Source organism: Chaetodon trifascialis, chromosome 3, assembly GCF_039877785.1.
Source record: "Chaetodon trifascialis isolate fChaTrf1 chromosome 3, fChaTrf1.hap1, whole genome shotgun sequence".
NCBI lineage: Eukaryota > Metazoa > Chordata > Actinopteri > Chaetodontiformes > Chaetodontidae > Chaetodon > Chaetodon trifascialis.
Window position 1 is genome coordinate 15,224,002 of NC_092058.1, and position 14,649 is coordinate 15,238,650.

Sequence of the window (14,649 nt, forward strand, 5' to 3'; positions counted from 1 at the left end):
AGTTAAAACTATTACAGTCTAATTCAAAAATCCTGCAATATAGTCTGCTTTCATAAGGCTCAGCTTTCGTTTAGACTCCCCCAAAATGACCATATAGTTGAATCAATACCTCTCTACAGCAGTTTCAACAAAAACTGTGTAAGGGCAGGATTTATTGTAGGACTCTAGTGTTGGTCTGCATTAGTTCAAATAAACTGGCGACTGATTATAAACAAATATAACCATGAAACTGTGAAACAATCCAATAAAGTTTTAAAACTTTTTTCATCATTGTGAAAAATCCTGCTTCTTTCAACAAGCTCGCAGGAAGTCATTTTTTTGTAATTCCAGTTATTTTTGTTTCAACATCCCCAATGAATAAAATAAAAAGAATTATGAACTAAAGTCTAAATAATAATAATCTAAAAAAAAAAAACAACAACAACACACACACACACACACACACACACACACACACACACACACACACACTCGAAATGTTTTGGGTGGATCAGATTGCAGTGGAGGACTTGGACTCTTGACCTCAGTATTTGTCGCATTTCCAAACTTTAAATAATTTCTCACAACAGGTTTGGGACGGTAACGCCCGGTGTTTGAGCTCTTCGTCTGCGAGCTGCTATCGTTATATCTTATTTTGAAAGCGCTATAGGAAGCGGTGCGTGTTGACAGTACGAGTATTGACGGAGCGCAGTGAAGCTGCAGGCAGCAGCTTGTCCGTAACTGCGGGCGCTGAAACACAAAACCTTTCTTGGAAACAGATTCCTGGAACCTCCGTGAGTCCAAACTGAGCTGAGCTGTTTTCTGTGCAGCAGTTTACTGAATAAAGAGCTCACACTCAGTCTCACAGCTTCGCTCCCAGCACACCACCGGCGGCACACGCGGATATTTCTTATTTCTTATGACAATAACAGATAGTTACAAGGAATGTTTTCAGTTTTTTTGGCCATCACTCGAGACTATTCGGACGTGATAATTAATTATTCAATGTGAGAGACTGCTGGATTATTTCCTGCACTGGGTTTTCAAACTGGTCGCGATCCTGATGATTTTCCTTCATTTAAGGTAAGATTATTTTCAAGAATTATTTTGTAAAAATGTGTTCTTTCAAAATCTGTTTTGTTCGAGCATTTTCCTGTGGATATATAGACAGGCTAATAATTGCCTACTGGCTGAATGATTAGCCGTAAGACTGCGAGCCCTGGGTTAGTTTTTAGCTACGTGTGTGAATCTTTTCGGCTCATGAGGCTATTTCAGTGTCTCAGTTAGAGAAGGTTCAGCTCTATTTAAGTACGTGTTTGGGTGCTGCATTTCTACTGTTTGCCTCGTAATTGTTAGTTTAATTGCTCTTTTAGTATTTACATTTCGATTCTTAGTTCATTTCTATACTTTTAGTTATATATTTTATTACTTTATCTATCGGCACTTCTCTCCTTGTGCTGCTGCAACACCCAAAATTCTTTTCTACGGATTTTTCAACACGTTAACACAAACAAGGACGGATCCAGCAATACCTACAGTACACACTGGCCGCAAGAGCGAAACGTCTGACTTAGATCCATGACATATGATCTACATGACGCATAATATGCTTAGAGATGAGTGCACACTCACTCACATTAATATGTTTTGTGAGTATAAATGGGAAAATATCAGCGTCTTTGCGTGTGTGTGTGTGTGTGTGTGTGTGCGTGTGCGTGTGTGTGTGTGTGTGTGTGTGTGTGTGTGTGTGTGTGTGTAAGAAAACGCTCAGTCCATTTATAGTTGACAGTGATGTATGTTTTTGGTTTGGTTCTTTTTTTTCTTTTGCACTTTATGTTTTTTGGTTTGTTTTAGTTTGTTGGTTGCATTTGAGCTTGTTACCTTATTTGGGGCAATGACGGAGAGTCATTGTGAGATTTGTGTAGCTTACTTTACGGGAGAGAGTTTTTGGAGCAGAGCACAATATGAGCTTGTGCAAAAGTCTTCTTTGATACGTAAGAAATTTATTATTTTGTTGATGCTCAAATGTCAACATTATGTCAGCAGGCCTGCTGTCAGTCAGGAATGGTTGCCCGGGCAGTGACCGCCGTCCATCATGAGGAGCGCAGAGGTTCATGCTGCCCGCATCCCTCTCCTCCACCCTGGGACCCAGCAGAGGACCTCCATAGCATCACCACCACCTTCCAGTATCTACAGACATCAGGTACACCAGCTGTCTCACTGATTTTGATTTCACATTTTATCTCAGGTAAGCACTGTTTATTTGATGTGGTAGATGTTTAGAGAAGCGTGATGGTGCACTACACATGGTGTTGCAGGTGGTATTGTGAGTGAGTTTAGGAATCAAATCTAGCTCCAACGCTTCCACTAACATCATTCGTATGGGTATATGAAAACAATCTATCTTTGTGTAAAAATAAAAACTGACATCCAAACCATCTGTCCGGTCACAGGCTGGTACTGGGGCTCCATCTCAGCGAGTGAAGCTCGGGAAGCTCTCCTGAAAAAGTCTGAAGGCACATTTCTCATTCGGGACAGCAGTCATCCTCAGTACATGCTGGCCCTGTCGGTGAAGACCCACTGTGGACCTACCAGTGTTCGCATAGAGTACAGCAGGGGTTCTTTCTGGCTGGACTCTATTTCCCCTGACCTGCCTCATCTGCAGTCCTTCCCAGATGTTCTCAGCCTCATACAGCACTACATGGGCTCGGGCCACACACCGCAGAGCCAGGCGTCTGATGACATCCATCCCAAAACAAAGCCTGACCCTGCCATGCACGCAGCTAAAGACAGCGGAGTGCCTCTGAAACTGATGCACCCGCTGCACAAACCGGAGGCCTTCCCTTCTTTGCAGCACCTGACGCGCCTCACCATCAACAGACACGCCAGCTGTCCCGACCAGCTGCCACTCCCAAAGCCTCTGCTGCGCTACCTGCAGGACTACCCTTTCCACATATGAGGGTCCCTGTCCCTGTGGTACAGGACACAGAGACAATAACATTGGCCAGGGTCACACTCCGTGAAACCACACTGTGAATCTGGGACAGTTTGACCCTCCAGGCTACAGACAACAGCCCAGCGGGAGAATATTGAAATGCTTAATAAACCTCAGTGAGGAAGCACGGTCATTGTACAGTGCTACTGTTGTTCTCCAGAATAATGTTTTTATTATTTTTATATGTCTGTTTCAGCTATTGTGAATTAATTTTATTTCTATAATGCCAACATGTGAGTTCTTGTTTTTTTGTTCCTCCTCCACCAGTAAGAAGAGAGTCATACAGGTTTTTGCATGGTTTAGACCAGTAGTGGTAGTCCCAATTGTTTTTCCATAAGACAGCCCAAACTTATTGAAAATTACATCAGTGACAAAAGCAGCCACTGTTCAGTTTGTTGTTCCAGTGAAAATAACTTTAGAAAGAATTTGCATTTTTGTCTGGATTTTCACTCTTTATGAAATCAGTAAGGCTGATGAACCATAGCTTAGCTGATAATGATCTCATGTAACATGTAATTTTATGGCACCATTATGGTCATCACAAAATCTCTTAAACATGTATTTGCATTCTGTTTTTTAGTGCTGTGGCTGTCTTGACCCAACATTGTTTTCATCATTATTTTGCACAAAATAATGAGAGTTTGGAGCCAGACAAGCAGTTTGTTCCCTGCTGGGTGTCACTGTAATGACTCTCTTCTTCTTTCTGCATGTCTGGGTTTTTAATGGTCAAATCTAATCAGAGTATAATTAAAGATTTCAATACTTGAGGGTACATTAATCAGACATGTTGTTATTAATATCATGAGTTTAAAATGATCCAGATTCAGAGACTCACACTTCATGCCATGCAGAAGTCATTTTAAAGGCTAGAATAAAAGATAGCGTATGGTGTGTTTTTGTATTTCTTTTATGTGCAGAATCATTTTCTGAAATCAGACATCTTCCATTTGAAGAGGTAAAACACACCCTCTTAAAAAACTATAACCAGCATGGACATTAAAAGCTATCTGTGGAAACTTTGTTTACAAACTGGTTTTATTCTCAAAAGAGGGTCATTCATGCCTATGGATTTTCAGAGAAATAAACCTTAAAAATGTTTTCTCTTTTTTTTTTTCAGAGTGTGTTTTTTTTTCCGCTGTTGAATGACTGGCCACTTGAACATGCAGATGAATGTGTGGTATTAGTATTACTGTTTTCATGGAAACACGCCTGAGTTGGCTTCCACGAGGTGGAACTGAGCAGTGCTGAGAAAGCCTCTTATCAGGATTAGAGTAAGAGCCACAGTTATTAATACACTGCTGCACCAAGTGAGAACCGACTATCTCTCTGTGCCTGCCTCAGCCTGTCAGTCTGAAATGTTTGAATCATTTTCCAGTCCATATTTAGATAGTCAGCATCATCAAACCACTTTTCTCGTTACAATTTTTATCAAGATCATGAAAGGGTAGCAATCTGCACTCAACATCATATGTATCAGGGCTAACTGAACAACTGACAGAAGGTACAATGTGATTTGTCTCGTGTGAAAATGGTATCTAATGCACTATTTTAATGACTACTACTTAAAGTATTTGATTAGAATTATGATGCATCAATGTGTACACAACCTTCTAATGTGCTCAAGGTGGAACTAATTGTAATTTCTTTACAACTGCTGGGGAGTTTATAACAATGCAACATAATTTATAAGATCAGTATGTTTCATAAAATCTGAATTTGCAAAGTAAAATGCACATAGTGGTGTAAAAAAAAGTACAATATGTCCCTAAAAATGTAGAGAAGCAGAAGTATAAAGTAGTTTATATTAACAATGGAAATACTCAAGGTAATTATAAGTATCTCACATAGTTGGAGCTTGCCAAAGTGGGCAACTGACCCCCAGGGATCCAGACCTATAGAGATCCTGCAAGCTCCAGGGGTTACTGCATGTCAAGTGCTTTGTGGTCATTTATTACCTGCAAAATGTGAAGGAATTTGCATAACCACTGTACAATATTGCTATATCACATCATATCCTGTATGTCCTCCTTTGGAAAAATAACAATATGCATCACTAAAGCACAATATCCACTGACATGATAACAAGCAACTGTTTTTAAGACCTTCATTGTTTTAACAGTTCTATGCCTTTTCAGAGAAAAGACGTGTCACAGGTGTAAATAATAAAATGAATGATGGCTGACTTGCATCCAGCTGCCTCAGAGTCTGGGTTGTGGTGTTGCATGGTGGTTGTGTATGTTGACTTACTATCACACTGTTACAGCTTACTGAACTGAGCCATTGTTAATGTTATCAGTAACACCTGTGCTTTTCCTCCAATGGCAAGACATTTGGTGAGACTTTCATCAATAATAAACTGGCAAACAGCAAACCCGGGGCCATGTATTATTCCAGAAATAATGTAACCAGCTCAAAGAGAGGGGAAGAAATGAGCAGTTAATAGGGGCTCATCAGTTCATTTTTACCCTAGTGGCCTGAAGCAGGTTCATTTTGGCCATGGTACCTCAAAATCAGACTTAAGCACAATACTTACAGTAAACGTTACTTTCCATCATTGCATATGGGCCAACATTTACAAAATATACTGCATTGAATCTAGAAAGGAGCAATAAGAAAATACATAAACACTGCTGTTAAAGTATGCAGCATTAGATACTACTACCACAATAATAATAATAATAATAATAATAATAATAATAATAGTAATAATAAATACTCATATTATAAAGCATAATTTGCTGTGTTTATATAGCAGTGTATTGTTATGCTCTCCCCACCCCCTCACTTCCCTCCTGTTAAGCCTCCAGCAGCAGCAGTGCAGTCAGGGAGCAGCGACGGAGGCCAACAAAGCACTACTTTGAAAGCAGTTGGATAGATTTTAAACCAACCATTTGGTAAGCATGTGATATTTACACGCAAAGTAGGGTTGCGGTACCTTGTCGGTATGTTTTATTGGCAATGTATCGCGACATGTATTTTGCTAATCTATATTTTCTTTCGATATTTTGCTTACGCTAGCCAGCTAGCTAACGGACCGATAAAGTCGCATTGACTTCCGTTATACTAAGATAATCCTGGGTAGCCAGCTAGCTGTACCGGTTCGTGATTCAAAGAAAAAAGCGAGGTTTGGCTGAGTAGTTAGAAAGGAACCACAAACACCGCTGTACCATTAGATGCGTTATATCATAAGTACTGTACATGTATCCGGCACCACCTTTGAATAACACCATAAAGATGTAAACTTTGCGCACTAGCCACATATCCGGCTAACGCTAGCTGGCTATCTACAATGGCTAGCGTCAAGTCTTTGGTAAACAGAACCTGTTCGATATCCTAACGTTAACTAAAGTATGAGTCACCCTACACTGCAGTGACCCCTTATTATATGTTGATACCAACTAATAACACGTTGTCGTTAAGATTAGTTAAGTTTGTGATTTAATGGTGATTTGGGACAAACGTATAAGCGGAATAATTTGTCAAGCTTGACGCCGGGATGGGTCAGAAACACAGGAGCGGAAATGTATCATCATAGAAGAGGGTTCCTAGTTTGACTTCACATTCAAATCAAATTCAACCTTAAGTCCTGGGCTCTCAACTTTTTTATGTTGTCCGTGTGTTCTTCCATATATTAGAGGCACTGTGTGGTTGACTGACTGTAAACAGCCGTGATGTTGGTGTTGCTACGGAAAGCTAAACAGTTAGCCTCGGGTGTTGGTTTCAGACGGCTCTGGCGTTGTGCCAACACAGCTGAAGGTTAACGTTACTGGCTGCTCATCGTTTCTCACATGCGGTAGTGTCAGCAGTTGCACAATGCCTGAATGTAATAAATCGGGCCTCCGTGTTGTAGATAAAGTGCTCTCATGGTGTAACCTTTACTGTTTTCAGTTTGTAATCTGTTTCTTGTTTGCAGCTATGGCAGCAATCAGGAAAAAGCTGGTCATAGTGGGAGATGGAGCCTGTGGAAAGACCTGCCTGCTCATTGTGTTCAGTAAGGACCAGTTTCCAGAGGTCTATGTGCCCACAGTGTTTGAGAACTACGTTGCTGACATTGAAGTTGATAGCAAACAGGTACAAATATATTTTCACTCCTCATGTTTCAGACCAGAATCAGCATTATGTAACTTGGCATCTGATTACAGCTGAATGCTGCTTTATTGTCTTTCTGCTTCCCCTCACAAACAATGGCACAGGTTGCATGCGATGTGTTGATTAAATATAAATACTTGGTCCTCAGGATATGAACTGATGAAAGGTTTGTTGAGGATATAATCATGAATCACTCCTCATAACAGCTCTTACTGAAGTTAGTTTCTTATTTTGGATAAATTGTGAATGTGACTCTTTGGTGTGTGTTCAGCCTCAGGTAGTTAATAACTTGTTAACTCTTATGGCAGGTCGAGTTAGCACTCTGGGATACAGCAGGTCAAGAAGACTATGACAGACTGCGTCCGCTGTCCTATCCAGACACTGATGTCATTCTCATGTGCTTCTCCATCGACAGCCCTGACAGTCTCGGTAAGTTGAAAAGGAGAGCTGACAGTGTATGTTAATGTTTGTGATACAAGATGATTTAGAGAGCCGAGAGGAAACACTGGTCATATGTAGCTTCAACAAACTGGTATCTTGTTGAATAAGTAGGCAGACCAGTAAGAGATCGGAGCTCTATTAATGTCATGTTAAGACCCAGCCACAAAAAACCCCAAAAGTTTAACATTCACATCTGTAGCTGTGTCTCAGTGCTGACTGATGGTGTCTTTTGTCCCCTTATGTAGAGAACATCCCTGAGAAGTGGACTCCTGAAGTGAAACACTTCTGCCCCAATGTTCCCATTATCCTGGTGGGAAATAAAAAGGACCTGCGTAATGATGAGCACACCCGGAGGGAGCTTGCCAAAATGAAGCAGGTACAGATTTCAAAACAAACACATAAACATTCTCCCAGTGATGAGCGCCTGTGTCCTAAAACTCCTCCTGACATTTTCTTTAGGAACCTGTGAAACCAGAAGATGGACGGGACATGGCAAACAGGATCGGTGCCTTTGGATACATGGAGTGCTCTGCAAAAACAAAGGATGGTGTGAGGGAAGTGTTCGAGATGGCCACCAGGGCTGCACTACAGGCCAGGCGGGGAAAGAAGAGCAGTAAATGTGTCCTACTGTAAACAGGAGCACAAGGACTGCTTCCAACAGGGGGAAAGGAGGAGGAGCATTAGGTCAAACCTACCCCCAAACACACCCACACAAAAGACTGTTCTCCCCAGTTTTTACTAAAGGTGTAATGCTTTTACTTTTTTTGTCTTAAGCAAAAGTAGTCAGGTTCTGTCAGTATTCAATTTTGAGGTTATGGAAAATACTTTTTTGTACTTTAACTTGAGTAAATTTGCCATAATGAAACCTCCTTTACCAACACGTACTATGTAATCAAAGAGGTCAGCCAGGGGACCCGTTGTGTCATACCTGCCATCTACAGTTAAGTGCTTAAGCCCTGCCTGCTGATCTGAGGAATGTTTCCACAGCCAACTAGGGTGAAGTACCTGTACACTGTGACCCAAAGTCCTTTATTTCAACAAACAGATGCACACATGAAGTCGAAATTTGTTTGTGTGCTTCATTTACAAATTCTTCGTGCATTACGACCACATGCATAATATGAGACTGGAAACTCATTTTGTTAAATCGCAAATGGAAACTTAGTGTTTTGTGTAATAAATTACTTTGTAAGAATCTTGATCATTTGTATCACTTGCTTGATAAACACTGAATGACATAAATGCGTTATATTCCCAGTTGGAATACAGAATAAAGATTTTACGCAGAGTCAGGGGGAAACATTTCCAGCACGCACGGCCAATTTGACATCAGTCTTTTTTCAGATGCATTTCAGAGTTGTGGTCAGGGTCCTGGGTCAGCCATAGTGCCTGTTAATACAAGCTGCTCTTTGGTTGTTATCTCATCAATACAACTTGACAGATACAAGCTTTCTGAGTCCAGTATCACTATTTGAAAGTTCAAAAATCTCATTAATTTACTTGCATTTTTATGAATCTTCCTTGTAAAAATGAAGATGTGAACATAGCAGTGACAGTTTCCAACTTCCAACCCTGATTCCAAAACATTGTGCAGAAGGTAATAAAAACAGAATGCAATAGTTTCCAAACTAATATTGTTATCTCTGATTAGTCAATATGGGTCAGGCTCTCATCTTGACTTGCACCCCAACTGGAAAGACCAGGCAGAAATCATTGAGGTCTGAAGTTCATACATACAAAAAGTGCTTCATTTAATGTACATTGCAAACAAGCAATACAACAAAATTGCAGATCCACAGGTATTTTACCAAGACTGCTCTGTTTGTCCAGACAGGGTGCTTTGAAAAAGCACCGACACTCATCAAATGAAAACTGAATTTTATTCAATAATGCTTACCCTCAAGATGAACAAAGCTATATTTTGAAAATCCAACACAATGCTCCTTCAACTATTGCAGATAAGGAGGAGATGGTTATAATATTCAGTTTTTGTTTCATATTTTGTCTAATTTACATCAATGAGTGGACTAAATATTAGAATCACCTCTCAATGTAAAACAATACATATCAACAGCACCACAGACTACAGCCTCCAAAATGACCACATGGTTGAATCAACACCTCTAAAACAGTTTCAACAAAAACTGAACATTATAACCTTCATGCATGGAGAATTTATTAAAGAGCAGTTGTATTAGACTGCTTTGGTTTTAGCTAGGTGTACCTAACAAACTGGCAGCTGAGTTGAAGATGTGTGGAGGGAGAAAAAAGTCTTTGGTGAGTTATATTTACAGTTAAAATGAGACCAAGCAACAAAAATATCAAGTGAGAACAGTGAGGCTTTGCAGGGGTGCACTAAAAAGGCCACATCTGATCAAATTTGAGGTCTGAAGGCGGTAACAACAACAGCCTCCACTTATGTCTGACAGGACAACAATGGTGGCTGATTGGAGATTTCTTTTTATCCAGAAATATATTACCAGCATACAAAAGTGCTGCCATTGTAACAACTTAACATCAATGAAACACTGAATGGTTTTGGATTAAACCCAGATTATACATATTAGAACAAAACACACTTATTTTACCAAAGAAAGTCTTATGCGGTTTGTAACCCTGCTGTGGAAAAACACAGCTGCACACAGTAATGTCTCGCACCTCTGATGGACGGCTACAGCCAGGCATCACACACTGTTGTATCAGTTCACTAGTCACTCGTTCTTTTTGGCTGGAAGTCCAGAGCGGGCGAGAAACACTGGAAGCAGAGCGAGTGCTCCGAGAGCGGCAGCTACCAAAGGTCGGTAAAAAAGCCAACCGACTCCGATGGTGAGAAGAGACAGAGAGCAGGAGATGCACAAGGCGAAGACCTTCAGCCCCACAGAAACAAGCTCTCTGAGAACAGGGACCCAGTCCACTGTGGGCACACAGCAGAGAATATCAGAGAGATGCAGGCAAAGAAATGCATGTGTGATATAGATGTACAGCAGCAGTGAGGGTTTACCCAATGTGTAGATGATGCGCATGGTCAGCTGAATACTAAGGAACATGAGGGCCCAGCCTGCAGCCCTGAGTCCCCATGTCTTCATACTGTTGTACTGTTGTTCTTTGGCAAAAACCTCCTACACAAAGCATGAGATCTGCTTCAATGACCAGAACCATGGAGCAAGTGGAAAAAGTGAAAACTAGACACATGGAGTGCAAACAACTGCAATGTCCAAGACATGAAATCAAATCCACGCTGACCTCTGCAGAGAGCTCCTCCAGGTACAGGATCTCCAGAGTGTCTCCTGACTTGGTTCTAAAAGGCATCAGCTGCTCCCCCCTCTGCATGGCCACAATGCTGACCTGAAAAACAGTTTTAACCAGCATGTGAAGAGGAGGGTCACAACGGAAACTTTAATGGTATGTGTAGAAAGTAATAGTTTCAAAATGATAGTGAACTGAACTGAACATCTTTGGGTTTTGGACTGTTGGTCATATAAAACAAGCGATCTGAAGATGTCTCTTTGGGCTGACGGAAACTGTGAAGATGAGAAACTTTGTTTAACTATTTAATGACATCTTGTCCAATTCCATATTACATACTAAGTGTACATCATACATGCTACATATATTAATCATCAGTAAGATGTTTTGAGTTAGTATACAAAAGATCAAGCAGCACACCATTTTATACTAATGGAAATTCTATCACTTGCAAAATAAGTCAAAAAGAGCCAAAACAACTCGACAGTCAGGAGATTATGTGATTGTAATAATAATCATTATGTGCAGCCGTCGTTTCAATATTCCAAAAAATTAGTACTGTCATATGACCATCACAAGTTCCCTAAGAGATGTCTCATATTGTTTTGTGCAAGCAACAGTCCAAATCCCAAACCCATTTCATTAACAATGTTATGAAACAGCAGCCAATGCCCATCTTAACTGAACACAGTTGCTTAATTTTCTGTTGATGAACAAGTCCACCAACTAATCGTAAACAGTTCAGTTTGTTTATCATGGACTGATTTTGATGCATCAAGAATTAAAGTATTTCAGTTGAGTGTGATAAATACCAAGATATCTGCATTACATGGTAAGGCCACATCGGTCAATGATCCATTGATGTGTCATCATGAGTGAAATGAACGTTGGAACTGGTCACCTGCAGCACTCACAGTTTGAGGGGGGCCAAGGTGAGACGTCTCGCCGCTCAGTCCAGCAAAGGAGAATCTCACACGCACGTCACCGACCTTATGAAACCACAAACAAATAAAACTTGAACTCCATAACCGTGCCAATGTGGAGGCCAGAATGTATTGTTTATGTATGTGGGAGAAATTCAACCATGATGCTCACCTCCGGCCTGCGTGGGTGTTGAGTGTGATAGAAATAATCATCATCAATGCTGAGAAAGGGGTCCAAGTTAAAGGCACCAAAATCCCTCAAACTCAGAGTCTGGAAGTTATTTATCTGCTCCACCAGGCCTGAGGATGACCAAACAATACGTGATGAGTTATCAATAAAACGGTGTGACATACATTACAGCGTCTGTTTAATTTGTGGGTGCAGCGTTTTTTTTTGTCAGATACCTTTAGACAGAATGAAAGGTCCAACTCTGACTTCAGGAGCCACCACTGTGACACTCTCCACCGCCATGGCGCTAAGATTCAGAGATTAAACTAAAGATGCGCTGCACACAAACAAGCAAAAAATGCTAATGCAAGAGAACAGAACAGACTAATCTTAAAAACATCAAAGTACCTTGGGTTCTGGTGGCCAATTTCCTCATCGAAATTACGACTGTTGATCAGCTCTGATTTCCACTCAGTGTCTGAAGGAAAGGGGTCACATCAAAACAATTCACACAGCTTCAGTCAGAGTGCAGCATGACGTGTTAGCAAATACCAACAGCCTTGATGAAAACAAACTCACTGTACGTGTACGTCGTCTCAGTCTTGGTCTCACCGTTCTCTTGGTAGTCTCTGAAATTAGTCGCACAGTAACAAGCTCACTATATATACACCGTCCATTTTTACACCTGACCCCACCTTGAATGTTGGCATGTGCAGACAAAAGACTCACTTGCTCTCCTGATACTCCACCCACTGATACATTTCCACCTGCCTCTTCAGCTTGACTGCCTGCACCACCACTCTGTAGTTGGGGTCATGCAGGGGCTAAACAGACACAGATGATTAACGACCTCACATAAAATTTACTTAAATCAGCAACAGAATAAAACAAAGGTGGTCAAAAACAATTTAGATGTTTCACAATTATCTTGAGTTTTACCCCCTAATCTGTAATAAGTCTCTTCCACATAAACACACTCTGCAATCACAGGTTCTCATTCCAGCCCCCTCTCCTGCTTTATTTGTATGAGCGTATTACTCTAATATACAGATCTCTTGTCTCCACAGAAACTTGGTTGCATATACAGATTGATTTAATATACATCCAGATGGTGTTTGCTGTTTTTGACTTAAGGTCAAGGCTGGATATGCATCAGATTTAGATCAATAATAAACTTAAGTATATGCAAAGTGTAGAGTCTGATCTCCAATTGTTGACAGTTTAGATTTGACAGTGATGTCATTATTAATGTGCGATTTGAGACAGTCGTTAGACACAACAGAGTCCAAGCTGCAAATAAAAATACAGTCTACCTGTGAGGTTTGCAGCTGTGCAGACAGATGAACTAAACGGTTGTTGTTCTGCAGGTCGAGGCTGGAGAAAGGTCCCAACGACACGACCTGAGCAAGACCCTCCTCCAGGGATGATGCTGTTTGCAGAGCCCGTCCCTGAACACAGAAACAGTTAGAGACACACACTGTGTTAGTCTGCTATTACATTAACATGAAACATAACACGACAATCTGTCTTTGACTTCAATAGTGTGCATTGTGGATTTGATCCTCTGTGTGGGTGCTTCTCACCTCATTGGTGAAGAGAATATAAAGTGAGAGGAAAAACAGTCCGACACCAACAAGTGTTCCTCCTGCAGTTTCACTTAATCGCTCCAGAAATCCAGGATTGGACTTAACAGACACACGCTTGTGTTGGTTTGGGTCTTTACCTGAACACTGAGACAAACATGCAAACGACTACAATTTAACACCAAGAACCACCACAATTCAACATCCAGAAGAAAGATGGAGAACACTACTGAATTGAGTGTAAGTCTTCTGATTATTGCAAATGTCTGGTTATTTGCCTCCACTGCAGAAACATGTGGCAGTCGGAGCCAAACTGGCTGCACCAATCCAAACTTTTAAAATATTTTTTATTTTATGTTCACATATGCCCAACTTTTGCCATTGTAAGGAATTTACCTTTTCAACTTTAGTAATCAACTTCCAGGCAGATTTGCAAATCTACTATGAACAATAATCGAGATGTTACCTTATTTATTTAGGTACATTCAAGGCTAATGACAGCAGCTAGCTAAGATAACAGACATGTCCCAGGTCACAGAGCTGGGCGTGAACAACTGACACACCTCTATTGTTCTGGGCTAATTTTACACTTTACATGCTTCAGCTTGAATGCTGTCACATGCCAGTACTGAAGTAATTCAGCTGCCTGGGTTACTAACTAATGTTACGTCGCTATAAAGAAACACCTAGCTAGCATGTGTTAGTTAAAGAAACAGCTAACGTAACGTTACAGTAACGATAAGTTACAGGAGACTGAAAGTGGAAAAGGAGGCAGTTGAGGTGCTAACGTCAAGTTAATTCCATACCGAAATCCGGAAAGAGCTATTGTTTATCACATTAAGAACTTAAACTGCACCACTTACAGACTGTGATGAAGACATGTCTTTCACTTATTCAACTCCTCAGTCAAACGGTAAAGTTGGAGAATACGAAAATGCCAGCGACAGGAAGTTCACGCATCAAGGGCGCTTTTAAAATTACCCGGCGTAGACCGGAAGCCGTTTGGGTGGGCGGAGTCAGCGCTAGCAGTCACAACTATTTTGCACCGACGCTGTCCGTGTGCCATGGTGCTTTGAATAAGCGCAACCACATCGTCTTCTTTAGGCATGGTGGGTAACTGAGTTTTTGTTGCAGGTCAGAATCTAAAGAGAACCAGTACTTTGACTTACTTTTACTTTTGATAGGTTTTCTATATTTTGGTGATGAATGTTGAGTGACATATCT

General features: G+C 40.8%; 3 protein-coding genes across 4 annotated transcripts; 2 read left to right on the top strand and 1 right to left on the bottom strand.

Annotated features, from left to right (window-relative positions):
• The first annotated feature begins 672 nt into the window (after positions 1-672).
• On the top strand, positions 673-4,081 carry LOC139350923 (cytokine-inducible SH2-containing protein-like). Of its 2 annotated transcripts, none has more exons than XM_070992601.1 (3): positions 673-1,062; positions 2,026-2,182; positions 2,433-4,081. In XM_070992601.1, exons 2-3 carry the CDS (start codon positions 2,044-2,046, stop codon positions 2,936-2,938), a joined length of 645 nt encoding a protein of 214 aa, XP_070848702.1. In that variant the 5' UTR covers positions 673-1,062; positions 2,026-2,043; the 3' UTR covers positions 2,939-4,081. The 2 variants fall into 2 exon arrangements, with proteins under 2 accessions (XP_070848702.1, XP_070848708.1); XM_070992607.1 differs by having other exon boundaries at positions 677-1,062; positions 2,023-2,182.
• Positions 4,082-5,774: 1,693 nt separating this feature from the next.
• On the top strand, positions 5,775-8,796 carry LOC139350937 (transforming protein RhoA). The gene is made up of 5 exons (XM_070992616.1): positions 5,775-5,868; positions 6,888-7,045; positions 7,372-7,492; positions 7,750-7,880; positions 7,964-8,796. The coding sequence occupies exons 2-5, from the start codon at positions 6,890-6,892 to the stop codon at positions 8,135-8,137; spliced, it is 582 nt and encodes a 193-aa protein (XP_070848717.1). The 5' UTR covers positions 5,775-5,868; positions 6,888-6,889; the 3' UTR covers positions 8,138-8,796.
• Positions 8,797-9,230: 434 nt separating this feature from the next.
• LOC139350914 (transmembrane protein 43) lies at positions 9,231-14,433 on the bottom strand. Its single transcript, XM_070992591.1, has 12 exons — positions 14,289-14,433; positions 13,426-13,572; positions 13,156-13,290; positions 12,572-12,666; positions 12,422-12,471; positions 12,251-12,320; positions 12,079-12,149; positions 11,846-11,973; positions 11,665-11,739; positions 10,748-10,849; positions 10,506-10,623; positions 9,231-10,418 (listed from the first exon to the last, which is right to left on the bottom strand). Exons 1-12 carry the CDS (start codon positions 14,304-14,306, stop codon positions 10,216-10,218), a joined length of 1,212 nt encoding a protein of 403 aa, XP_070848692.1. The 5' UTR covers positions 14,307-14,433; the 3' UTR covers positions 9,231-10,215.
• Between the last annotated feature and the right edge of the window lie 216 nt (positions 14,434-14,649).